The 13,493-nt window shown below is 43.0% G+C and overlaps 1 protein-coding gene across 1 annotated transcript in view; it reads left to right on the top strand.

The window, feature by feature from the left end:
• Huwe1 (HECT, UBA and WWE domain containing E3 ubiquitin protein ligase 1) overlaps positions 1-11,212 on the top strand; it is a 139,342-nt gene extending 128,130 nt beyond the window's left edge. Inside the window, 11 exon segments of the mRNA XM_038317423.2 lie at positions 680-776; positions 3,426-3,584; positions 3,965-4,210; positions 4,571-4,688; positions 5,009-5,149; positions 5,766-6,053; positions 6,170-6,275; positions 7,896-8,013; positions 8,304-8,485; positions 8,919-9,109; positions 10,627-11,212. Coding sequence (XP_038173351.1) covers positions 680-776; positions 3,426-3,584; positions 3,965-4,210; positions 4,571-4,688; positions 5,009-5,149; positions 5,766-6,053; positions 6,170-6,275; positions 7,896-8,013; positions 8,304-8,485; positions 8,919-9,109; positions 10,627-10,729 — 1,749 coding nt within the window. The 3' untranslated portion in view covers positions 10,730-11,212.
• The last annotated feature ends 2,281 nt before the right edge of the window (positions 11,213-13,493 follow it).

The raw sequence follows: 13,493 nt of genomic DNA on the forward strand, positions 1-13,493 counted from the left end.
TGTTTTTAGAACATACAAATCATTTTCCTAAGATACCAAGATTTTTCTTTACATAAAATTTCTGGAGCCAGACGGTGCTAGCACATGTCTGTAATCCCATCACTTGGGAGGCAGAGGCAGGCAGATCTCTAAGTTTTGAGAACAGCCTGGTATATATAGTGAGTTCTAGGACAGTCGGGGTTGCACAGAGAAACCCATTTTTTTGGAGGGGGGATCTGTCATATACAGTAAAGTTCCATTTGAGCTAATAGAAATAGCCAACAAGCCTACCTTATGTGTGCATACACAAACCAAAAAAACCTGTTTCAAAAAACTTGGAATTTTTGTCTATGCTAAGGGCACAAGTGTTGGGGGTGGAGTGGGGTCTGAGTGGGAATTGGGTGTGAGCAATTCTTGGGGAAAATCTGCAAGCTTAGAGTGAAAAGAAAGCATGCATGTTATTCTTTTGACCTGGAGAGCTATAGTCTTTGATAAATTCTTGGGGAAAATCTGCAAGCTCAGAGTGAAAAGGAAGCATGCATGTTATTCTTTTGACCTGGAGAGCTATAGACTTTGATAACCAAGTAGGAGGAAGTATCTTCTAAGCTCAGTATGTAAGACATTCGAGGGCCAACCTCTAGTCTGTCCCAGAGGAAAACACAGTTGCACCTTTTATATGACCTTGTCTTCTTTTATCCAGTCGGAGTCTAGCCAGTCAGAGGCATCTGTCCGGAGAGAGGAGTCACCCATGGATGTGGACCAACCATCTCCCAGTGCTCAAGATACTCAGTCCATTGGTCAGTACTACTGCTTATAGTTCAGCAAAAAAAAAAAGAGAGAGAGAGAGAGAGAAATTCTAGTGGATTCTACCATTCCCAAAATATATACAGTCAGTGAACACTGGTTTCTATAAATGTTAACAGGATTTTGATTCCTATAGTAAAGAAACACTGGGGTATGATAGCATGTAGCTGGAGAGCTAAAACGGGATTACATAAATGTGAAATCAGCCTGGACAGCAGATTAGGGGACTGGAGAGATGGCTCGGTGGTCAAGAGCCCTGGCTGCTCTTCCAGAGGACCCGAGTTCAATTCCCAGCACCCACAGGCAGCTCACAACTGTCTGTAACCCCATTTTCAGGGGATCTGACACTTTTACTCCAATGGACATAAAGTTAAGTAAATTATAAAACAAAATAGCAGATTAGAACCTGGCAAGGTGTGGATACAGGACATTTGTGCTTGCCACCAAGCCTGACAACCTGAGTTGAGCTCCAGAACCTACATGGTCAAAGGAGGAGACTACTTACTCCCACAAGTTTTCCTCTGATCTCCACATGTCCTGTGTTCTCTCAAGTAAATACATGAAGCCACTAAGACAATATTGAACTATTCATATACCAAGTCTGCAGCCATATAGTGAGACTCTGTCTCAAAAGAGGGGTAGGCTTGCTACAAAGCCTGATAACCAATATTGACCCTGTAGGACCCACATAATAGAAGGGGGAAAATGAACTTCAAGCTTGTTCTCTAATCTCCACACATATACTGTGTGGTACACTTGCTTCCACACATATACACAAAAAAGTCTAAATAAGTGAGAAAATGTTACGTGTAAAGTGTAAATAAGTGAGAAAAGGAACCAAACATAATGATACGTGTCTTTAATCCTAGTACTCAGAAGGCAGAAATGGGCATATCTGAGTTCAAGATCAGCCTGATTAACATAGGAAGTTTTAAGCCAGCCAGAAATACATAATAGTGAGACCCTATCTCAAAGAGAGAGAGGCATGGGGGGGATTGTATATTCATGAATATGGCATGCATTTCAAGTCTTGGCTCACCCATTTACTAGCTCTGGGTTATAAGACGCAATTCATTCAAAGCAGGACTGTTCAAGGTGGGGAAACAGCCCAGTCTTGGTAAATTGCTTGCCATCCATGAACTCATTGAAGCCAGAAGAAGCACGAGATATAGTGACAATGCTCTTATAATTCCAGTGCTAGAGAAAGCCAAGGTAGGGAGATTCCTGAGTTTAGGCTTGAGCTTGCTGACCAACTGAGTGGCCTACCCTAATCAGTGAGCTCCAGGTCAACAAGTGATCCTATTTCAAAAAACAAAATGGATGGCTCTAGAGCAGCGGTTCTCAACCTGTGTGTTGCGACCCCTTTACAGGAGTCACCTAAAATCATCAGAAAACACAGGTATTATTTTTTTAAATTAAAATAGGGATATTCACAACTGTTAGAATTAAATAACTGAATATGTATATAATACTGCCAAGTACCTGGCACATGGTAAATGGCATTATTTAGTGAGTTACATACAGAATGCTCTTGATACCCTGTAAACACATTACTTTAAAATAGTGTTCTCATGGGACACCCAGTTTTGTGATGATTTTGAGTCATCTGGAATTTTGGAGATGAATATTATTCCCATGTTCTTTATCCATCTTCTTTTATCCAAGGTCACACAATCTGCAGGTGCCCCACAGCCAGGATTTAAACCTAGGGCTGTCGGAGCCTTGAAAAATAGGACTTGGGTAGAGGATGAAAGCAAAGGTCAGGAAGAAGCCTAAGCAAAGCAGAGGTCTGAAAAGGTATAGAGTAGGGAGGTGGGGAAAGGGCTAGTGAGGAAGCAGTTGCTTTTCTCCTACCCAGAAAATTCAGCTAATCTCGCTGCTTGGCTGTTGAACAGTTGAGAATAAACTCCCAGAGGGCAACTAGGAAAAATACCAACCATGGAGTAGTGGGTATCCATCTTTCACTAAGGCTTCTTGAGGCTTAAACTCCCGAGACAAGTTGTCTAATTTAAAAGGAACTTGAGTCAAAATATCTGGTCTATGTCCTAGCGTTATCTCTTAGAAAAAAATAAAAAGGGAGGTAAAAAAAAATAGGCAGCCTGATTCCAAGGGCAGCTATCAGAATTTGGTGAATATAATGTTCGAAAACATACTTATACTGGAGGAAATTGACAAAAGTTCCATTTGGCACATTGCCCTTAAAATAAGTTGTTCTTTGTGGGATAAGGAGACAATGACAGAATTGTGTAGCTTAGAGGCTAGTATAACTGAGGAGCCAAATATGTTATTTATTTAATTTTTTTATTCTGTATACAATATTCTGTCTGCATGTATGCCTGCAAGCCAGAAGAAGGCACCAGACCTCATTACAGATGGTTGTGAGCCACCATGTGGTTGCTGGGAATTGAACTCAGAACCTTTGGAAGAGCAGGCAATGATCTTAACCGCTCAGCCATCTCTCCAGCCTCCAAATATGTTATTTAATGCCATCCACTGCAATATGTAGACCTTCTAGATGTTCGATTAGTTAATATTCTTTGGCTAGCTGGCCCACTCTGTCTAGTGGCCTGTGCTTTTGGTCTGGGGGGAGAATTTCTCAAGAAAGACACTGAAAACTTTCTGATTATCCTTTGTGTATCTAGTCACCTCAGATGGAGCACCACAGGGGGAGAAGGAGAAAGAGGAGAGGCCGCCTGAGTTACCACTACTCAGTGAGCAGCTGAGCCTAGATGAGCTGTGGGATATGCTCGGGGAATGTTTAAAGGAACTGGAGGAATCCCATGACCAACATGCTGTGCTAGGTGAGTTGTTCTCTGGGGGCACAGATTCCCAACCCCTTCGTCTGCTCTGATACTTTTACCAGGTGATGGTAATGTCTTGCTTTTTCAGTCCAAGTTTATTCTCTCCCTCTGTGTTGTCTATAACAAGAATTCAGAAAAATTGCCTTCTCTCTTGGTAACTCTGGTACATTTTGCTTTTAGGCTGAGATTTTCTTTATTACTGATTGCCTTTCCCACTTTTCTAACTTCCTCTTTGACTTTGTCTACCATTGTATTTCCTGCGAGTTTTCACTATTTATTCTTCTATGCTATATATTTTTGTGACATGGTCATGGAAGGGTGGGGGTGTTTATGTGTTAAAGTTTGTGGAGTGTCATTTTGCTGTCATTGCTGTCCTCTAGTGCTACAGCCTGCTGTCGAGGCCTTCTTTTTGGTTCATGCCACAGAGCGGGAAAGCAAGCCTCCTGTCCGAGACACCCGCGAGAGCCAGCTGGCACACATCAAGGATGAGCCTCCTCCACTCTCCCCTGCCCCCTTAACCCCAGCCACTCCTTCCTCCCTTGACCCATTCTTCTCCAGGGAGCCCTCGTCTATGCACATCTCCTCAAGCCTGCCCCCTGATACACAGAAGTTCCTTCGCTTTGCAGGTACAGAGAACTCTTAGACCCACAGATACAGAACGCTTTTTATCCCTAGCTGATTCAGCAGAATGAGAAAGAGTGCAAGTATGCTTGTGCTCATGCCATGTACACATTTTTAAAACAAAATTAGTAAGGGCGGGTGATGCCTGCTATAGAAGCTCTTAAATGTTGCCGCTCCAGGGATTTGATTTTATCTGAGGTCCTGTAAAGCCAAGTGTTAGGCATAGGACTGGCCCCCAACTTTAGTTAATTCCTGATTTAGGCCCCTAAAGCAATTAAGAGCAAGTTGCTAACTACTAGTAGATGATTATGTAGCTTCTTAGGACCTATATAAAATACTGATTTCCTGCTGTTATCTCTTCTCAGAGACTCACCGCACTGTGTTAAACCAGATACTACGGCAGTCCACCACCCACCTTGCTGATGGGCCTTTTGCTGTCTTAGTAGATTACATTCGTGTCCTCGACTTTGATGTCAAGCGCAAGTAAGTGCCCTGGTTGTGGGGAGTGTTGGGGTGAAGAACTACATGAATGATACCTGTCTTCCCCTCTATTCCTCTCCTTCCTCCTGTACATGTAAATGTGTTCCTTGCTTGTTGCAGAAATCTAGTGTAATAGGCCCTATGATCCCTTATTCAGTAGAAATAAGAAAAAAATAAATTCCTAATAAATGATCTCTCTCCCAATTATTATATACTTCCAGGTGTGTAGGTTACAAAGATTAAAGAGTGTCATTGAGTTTTCTTTCTAAAAAGACAAATTTGTTTGCTCTGCCAACCTCAATCCTACTTTTCTTTATCCTAAGATATTTCCGCCAAGAGCTTGAACGTTTGGACGAAGGGCTCCGGAAAGAAGACATGGCAGTGCATGTTCGCCGTGACCATGTATTTGAAGACTCCTATCGGGAACTGCATCGCAAATCTCCTGAAGAAATGAAGAATCGATTGTAAGAACTTGGGAGAGAGAAAGATGGCTTGGGACAGGGAGCTCTTTCTATATGGTAATAGTGGCCTAATGTGGCCTCAAATCTAGGGCCAGTAGTTACAAAACTCAATAACATTCTTCTGACTTAGATAATGTTAATTGAGCGGTCTTCCTACTTTTGAACATGGCTTACTTTCTATCCCTTTGGTTACTTAGTAACTCCTAGGCAGACAAGGATGTCTTTAATGTTTATAAGGATATGCTTATTTGCAATGAGAACTCGTACCATTGTTAGTTAGGCTAGGAATAGGAATCTGCCTGCTGATGAGATGGTAACCCTGGGATGGGATGTACCATGTATATGAGTACCCCTGTCAAGTAACTGTGCACTGGATTATGAAGCCACCTAGAAGAAATTAGCAGTTTACAACACTAAGTATCACAGTAGCTGATGAGACATTACAACCATGGTCTGTTTTTCCAGAGCTCTCCTGGTACTCTGTTCACTTTTTCATCTGACAGTGAAGACTCTCAAAGTCAGATTTCCCAGAATCTTTATTGCTTACTCGATGCTGCATGAATGGTCAGATCTGTCCTGGCTTTCTGCACAGTTCTCTTGTTGCTGCTCTTTCATGCAGGTATATAGTGTTTGAAGGAGAAGAAGGGCAGGATGCTGGGGGGCTCCTGCGAGAGTGGTACATGATCATCTCTCGAGAGATGTTCAACCCTATGTATGCCTTGTTCCGTACCTCACCTGGTGACCGGGTCACCTACACGATCAATCCATCTTCCCACTGTAACCCCAACCACCTCAGCTACTTCAAGTTTGTTGGACGCATTGTAGCCAAAGCTGTATATGACAACCGCCTTCTGGAGTGCTACTTTACACGGTCCTTCTACAAACATATCTTGGGCAAGTCTGTCAGGTGAGATTTTGGAAGTCTTTAGACTGCCCTTAGCCCTAGGACTCAGTTCCTTATCTCCTCGCGTTCTATCTGCCTCCACTAAGCATGACCCTATCTATCTAATGGCATTTTTCTAGGTATACAGATATGGAGAGTGAAGATTATCACTTCTACCAGGGTTTAGTTTATCTGCTGGAAAATGATGTCTCCACATTAGGCTATGACCTCACCTTTAGCACTGAGGTAGGTTTTGAGAATCACTTTGGAACTGACTCTGAGCCTCAACAGTTCTGAGGAAGTGCTTTGATTTCGTCAAGCAGAGACATAAACAGAAAATGGAATTGGTAAAATAATCCAATTCTGCTTTCTCCTTCTAAGAATGTTCTAAGCTGGGCAATGGTGGCACACGTCTTTAATTTTAGCACTTGGGAGGCAGTGGATTTCAGCAGGTGGATCTCGTGAGTTCAAGGCCAGCCTGGTCTACAGAGCTAGTTCCAGGACAGGCACCAAAACTTACAGAGAAACCCTGTCTCGGAAAACAAAACAAAACAAAAAAAAAGGGTCCTAGAACAGAAGAGAGCTGGCTCGGTGGGTAAAGAGCACTTGTTTTGCAAGCCTTAGGGCCTATGTTCAGGTCTCACCCATGTAAAAAGCCAGGTATGGCCAAGATTGAGTGCTTGGAACTTAGTGTGTAGGAGGGTGCAACACACAAGAGATAGGAGATAAATTGGATGCCAGTCTAATTCCAGTAGAGACTTTCTTTGTCTCAGGAATAAATAGTGTAGGACACACAGACAATATCATCCCCTAGTCTCTTCACACTTACCTATGTTCATACACACATGAAATAGTTTTATTTGTGTGTATGTGCCACATGTGTTCAGATGCACAGAGTCCAGAAATGCACACTGGATTCCATGGAGCTGGAATTACAGGGTTGTGAGCAAAGCTTGAGTCCTTGAGGAAGAGTGAGCACCAAGCACTGAGCGCTCTCTCCCCTAAAAAAAAATTTTTTTTTTCAATAAAAGTTTCAGAACCAGCAAGATGGTTCAGCAGATAAGGGTGTTTGCCCCCAACCCTGATAACTTGAGTTCAATCCCAAGGCTAAGCATGGTGGAAGGAGAGAACTGACTTCTGCAAGTGATTCTCTGATCTCCACATGACATGTACATACAAAAGTAAAATTTAAGGATAAAATATTGGAGGGCACCAGGCAGTGATGGCGCACACCTCTAATCACAGCATTTGGGAGGCAGAGGCAAGCGTATCTCTGTGAGTTCAAGGCCAGCCTGGTCTACAAGAGCTAGTGCCAGGACAGGCTACAAAGCCACAGAGAAACCCTGTCTCGAAAAACCGAAAAGAAAAGAAAATATTGGAGGGATAAGAAAAAAGTATTCCAGGAGGGGCTAGGCTTACATCTGTAACCCCAGCACTGGAGGATAAATCTCTATAAACAGCTGGCCATAGCCAAATAAGTGATCCTCGCGAGACACTTTCTCAGAAAGTAAGGTGAAACAGCATAGAAGACTCTGGTCATTGACCTCTGCATCCACCACCACCACCCCGCGCAAATGTTCCAATACATAATTCATTCCTAAAACCAGCTCATAGAAAAAAATTAGACAGTTAGAGGTACCCTTTCGTCACTTGTTTAGGGCCATAGACAAATTTTCTTTATTCTGTTTTTCAGCTTTTTCCTATACAGAAGAGCTCAAAGCTAATGAATAGTGAGAAATGGCAGCTACGGATATACATCTCCCTGTCTAAGACATGGCAAGGAGTTAGGATGTGTTCTTGTACCTCAGTGTTAGTTGCAGCCCAGGCCAAACCTGATACATATGATTGGTGTCTTGAATGTTCTAGGTTCAAGAGTTTGGAGTTTGTGAAGTTCGTGACCTCAAACCTAATGGAGCTAACATCTTGGTAACAGAGGAAAATAAGAAGGAATATGTACACCTGGTGTGCCAGATGAGAATGACAGGTAGGAAAAGTGTCCTTTAGATAAATCTCGGCTTGTTCAAGGGAAGATGTTGGCCATTTATTTATTTCACATTTTTTGTTCTTAGTTCCTATGACAAAGCCACAAATGCCTTGTACAAAAGGAGTCAGAACACTTGACCAAAATACTTCAACTATTATCATATAGGGTCCTGGAGACAGTGGTAGGTGAGGCAGGCAGATCTGTCAATATTAGGTGTCAAATTGAGGCTCTCTACCTCTATTAAATTGTATGAGTTCACAATCCATGTTATTTTTTCATTCTCTTACCAGGAGCCATCCGCAAACAGCTGGCAGCCTTCTTGGAAGGCTTCTATGAAATCATTCCAAAGCGCCTCATTTCCATCTTTACTGAGCAGGAACTAGAGCTGCTCATATCAGGGCTGCCCACCATCGACATTGATGATCTAAAGTCTAACACTGAGTACCACAAGTACCAGTCCAACTCTATTCAGGTGAGCTGCTGCTGGCAGAGGTATCCCCATATTTTCCTTTTACACTAATCAGTGCTGGCTTATGAATGACAGTATGCCTATGGCTCTGTTCTTCTGGAGCATATTATTGGTTGATATTCTCACCCATCCTATGAAGGAACTGAAACCCATTAAAAGGGATTTAAATAATATTTCTCTCTTTCTCTCTGCCTCCCCTTCTCCCTCTCCCGCCCTTCCTCCCTCCCTTTTAGTGTTTTGTTTTTGTTTTCCAAGCCAGGGTTTCTGTTTAGTAGACCAGGCTGTCTTGGAACTCTTTGTAGGCCTCGCTGGCCTCGAACTCACAGAGATCCGCCTGCCTCTGCCTCCCAAGCGCTGAAACTAAAGGTGTTCACCACCACCACCTGGTTTACAAGCTCTCTTTCTAACATTGGGTTTTTGTATGTCTCTTCTACAGATCCAGTGGTTCTGGAGAGCATTGCGTTCCTTTGACCAAGCAGACCGTGCCAAGTTTCTCCAGTTTGTCACGGGTACTTCCAAGGTGCCCTTGCAAGGGTTTGCTGCCCTTGAAGGCATGAATGGCATCCAGAAGTTTCAGATTCATCGAGATGACAGATCTACAGATCGCCTGCCTTCAGCTCATACGTGGTAAGAAAAAGACTGTTCTTCCTTTTCAGTGACTATATTGAGTTTGTAGACTTAATAAACTTCTAGACACGAGTATTGCCTGGTCCATTAGACTTTAGAAACCTCTCGGTTTGTTGGGTCTGTGGAAGAGGTTGAAGTGAGCAGATGGGCTAAACACAAGAACAGTGGCTGGGAAGACATTGGGAAATAAACAGCATGGTTTATTCCAAAGGGGTTAGCCTGACTGAAACAAGTAATGGTGGGCAGAGGCTGGATCGTTGACTGAGTGGATAATAACTTTTACTGATTTTTCGCAGAGGACCCAAATTTAGTTCCCAGCACCCACAGGACAGCTTGCAACCTCTGTAACTCCAACTACCCCAAATGCCCTCCTCTTCTGGACTTTACAGGCACTTCTGCTAACATACATATACCCACACACATATATCAGCAGTGACCCTGAATGCTTCCTTAGAGGCATTTTGTTTCTCAACTAACCTGGGCTCATGGGAACTGTCAGACTCTGGACCCACAGTTAGGGAGCCTGCATGGGACTAACCTAGGACATCTACATACGTGTGACAGTTGTGTGGCTTGGTCTATTTGTGAGACTCCTAGCAATGGGATCAGGACCTTTCCCTAACGCTTGAGCTGGCTGTTGGGGAACCTACTCCCCATACAGGTTCCCTAGCACAGTATTGATACAAAGGGGGAACTTAGTCCTACCTCAACTTGATATACCATGCTTTGTTGAAAGGTCTGTTTCAGAAAGGCCTGCTCTTTTCTGAACAGAAACAGAGGAGTGGATGGGGGAAGGGAAGAGGAGGGGAATATGTGGTCGGAATGTAAATAAATGAAAAATTAAAAAGACATTTGTTTCTTAGAAAATGTTATGATTGGAGATGCAGTTCTGTTGGTTAGAGTACTTGCTAGTATACCCATGAATGTAGTTCCATTCCTCACACCATGTAAATTAGGTGTAGTAGTCCTGGGAGGTGGAGGCAGGCCGATCAGAAGTTAATGGTCATAGTGAGTTTGAGGCTAACCTGGGATACACAAGACCCTGTCTCAAAAGTAATAGAAAAAGTTCAAAACTTAATAGATGAGGGGCTGGAGAGATCATGTACTGCTTTTGCAGAAGACTCAGGCTCAGTTCCCAGCACCCACATGAAAGCTTGCAATCATCTGTAACTCCAGTTCTCAATGCTCTGGTGCTCTCCTGACATCAGTGTGCACATACATTCAAACACTCAGTCTTTTTTTTTTTAAGGTAAAAAAATATTTAAATGAATAAATGAAATTTACCAACTCACCATTTATGTGTCTCCCAGCTGTCTCTTCTGTTTGGTAAGGCCAGTGAAGTCTATATTGCCAATGGCCAATATTGAAGCCAGATTACATTAGATCAGGCTGGAGGAAAAAATGGGAGCGTCAGCGAGAAGCAGGGGGATAGATTGACTCTTGCTCAGAGAGGAATAGGTTGGTAGCACTGGGATTCATTTGTCTTTTCTCATTAACTAATCTTTCTGTCCTTTTAGTTTTAATCAACTGGACCTGCCTGCCTATGAGAGCTTTGAGAAGCTCCGCCACATGCTACTGTTGGCCATCCAGGAGTGCTCTGAAGGCTTTGGGCTGGCCTAATAAGGCTCTGCCTACTTCTGTGGGGTTTTTCTACCATTGTTGGACTTGGGGAGGGGGGATTTAAAAAGATCCAGAAAGAAAATGTCAAAATCCAATAAATGAAATTCACCAACTCACCATGTGTGTGTCCCAGCTGCCCATCTTCCCTAGTGCATACCTGTTCCTTTCTCATTCTCTTGCCTTTCTCTTTTCCATGCCGTCCATGATCCCCACCCCTGTGTTAAGAAGGCAGTAGCCTTTGCAGGGACCTGTTTGTCCCAACTGAACAGTGTGCTCCTCAGATTATGTGTTCAGAAGGATTTGCTGCATTGAGACTTGAAACATTTGGATAGGGGAAAAATTATATATATATATATTTTTTTGTTCTGTTTGCATTTCTTAATTTGTGCTTGGAATGTGTTGATGTGCACAGCTAATGATTCAATGCGAGACAAGATTGGCATCTGTGTTGTGGAGGTTTCAAATAAAGAGCACTCTTCATAACTCACTTTTCACAATGGAGTTTTTTTCAAATTAAAAAAAATGAAAAAAGAAAAACTTCTTCCATACTCGACAAATGAACTTTGCAGACAACCATCTATACCTTCTTCTCAGTCACCCACCTCCACTTCTGGTACAGTTTCTTTCCTCAGTTTCCCCAGAGAAGAGACTGACAACCACGGGAATTGGGATTTACCTTGAGTATTTGGTGAGCATTATGATAGTCTCGATTTTAATTTCCTTAGAAGTTTCTATTCCTTTCTAGTAACTTTAATAAACAATAGCTCTCCACAAGACCACTCTTTCTGTTTTCATTTTGTCTGTCTTGTCATTTGCAAGTCTTCACGGATTATCTAGTAGTCTTCTGTGGTTTTTATTCTATCCAGCACTTGGAGCTGATCAGACTTTGATGGTTCATTCCAGCCTTGAACAACAAAGAAATGTAATAAAAGTTTAGTTAGAAAACAAGCCTAAGTAGTACTTTCTTTGTGTGGTTTCTTTTATTATCTGAGGCACTACCGCTTAAAGATTTTCCCTGTTGACATCTTATAGTAGGTATAGGAAAGTGAAGGGATGTTCTCACCCTGATTCCAGGAGCCTGCTAAATTGATTGGCAGCCATTTTCTTTCTGTGCAGCATTAGCTTCCCTACTCTGACAACTGAAAAGACCAGCTGGTGAATTGCCACTGTCTATGAACATCTTGTCTAATAGGAAGCAGTCACCTCTCGACGCATGCTGTCTCAGGAAGTTCTCCCTAGTGTTAATGGCCTTACATTGTGTCCTAAAGCTGGGTAGGAATTGCATTTAAGGAAGAAAAGAGCATCTAGGTTGAGCCAACACAGGCTTAAAGGTTAGAAGTTCACAGCAGGTAGTGAACCTCCAAGGGACTGGCCTTACATGTGTGTGACAGTTACGTAGCTTGGTCTCATTGTAAGGCACCTATCAGTGAGATCAGGACCTGTCCCTGGTGTTTAGCTGGCTTTTGCAAACCTGTTCCCCATGCTGGGGATGAACTTGATGTGCCATGCTTTGCTCAAGCTCATGGGAGGCCAGCCCCTTTCTGAATGGAGATGGAAAAGTGGAAGGGAACACTGCACCTGTTATGTAAATATTTTAAAAGTCACCAGGCGGTGGTGGCGCACAGGTGGATCTTTTGAGGTCAAGGCCAGCCTCAAAAAGGTCAGCCTGGTCTACAAGAGCTAGTTCCAGGACAGCAAGGACTGTTAAACAGAGAAACCCTGTCTTGAGAAACCAAATAAAAATCTCATTGCAACCCACAGGCCTATGGGCAGAGGAGGGTTAGAGGTCCAGCAGATTTTCCTAATGGAAGGGAATAACGCTTGAGCTAGTTCCTAGCTTGTATGCTCGCATCTATTATCAAAGGACTAAAAGCTGGGGCAGGAGGGTTACTGCCAGCTCAAGACCAGCCTGGGCTATAGAGTTCAGACCCTGGCTCATAAAACTTTATTCTTGAGCTGAAAGGTAAAGCTCAGTTGCGGTATGTTTGCATATGTGAGGCCCTACATTTGGTAACCATCACAGCGCAAAAGAATTGAAAGGAGTGCCGGGCGGTGGTGGCGCACGCCTTTAATCCCAGCACTCGGGAGGCAGAGGCAGGCGGATCTCTCTGAGTTCGAGACCAGCCTGGTCTACAAGAGCTAGTTCCAGGACAGGCTCCAAAGCCACAGAGAAACCCTGTCTCGAAAAACCAAAAAAAAAAAAAAAAGAAGTGAAAGGAGGGTATGGATTGGAGGTTGAGGGAGCTACAGGAATGGAGAATACAGGTAGAGTTGTAATAAAGGAAGATTAATGGATAAATTTACTAGACTAATCCAGTAAACAGTCTAGTTCTAGTCATAAACATTCAGAAGTTAAGAGTCATTTACTAAATAGTCAATTGTGATCCCAGTGGGGAACCAACTGAAGATTTTTTTTAAGTGTACTTGAAGCTAGAGAACATCATGTAGTTCTATTTCATAGCCAGAATTTATTCCTAGAATCGAGGTATAAATGGGAGTAGCTACTCTCAGTATTACAGCTGACGGAAGAGTTTTACTTCATGGTTCAGCAACTTCGACCTCTACCAGTTTGGAAATCTTACTCCCAAAGGAACTTAGATGTTTCCTGCCAAAAGGCACAAAATGGAAGGACAAACATTTTAGACATTTGGGGCTCTTTCTGCCAATGAAGGGGATTTGAGAATTAATTCAGCCTGCCACGGTTGCACACACCTTAAATCTCAGCACTCTGAGACAGGCAGGAGGCTCTCCATGCATTTGAGGC

The sequence above is a fragment of the Arvicola amphibius genome, chromosome X (assembly GCF_903992535.2).
Source record: "Arvicola amphibius chromosome X, mArvAmp1.2, whole genome shotgun sequence".
Classification (NCBI taxonomy): Eukaryota; Metazoa; Chordata; class Mammalia; order Rodentia; family Cricetidae; genus Arvicola; species Arvicola amphibius.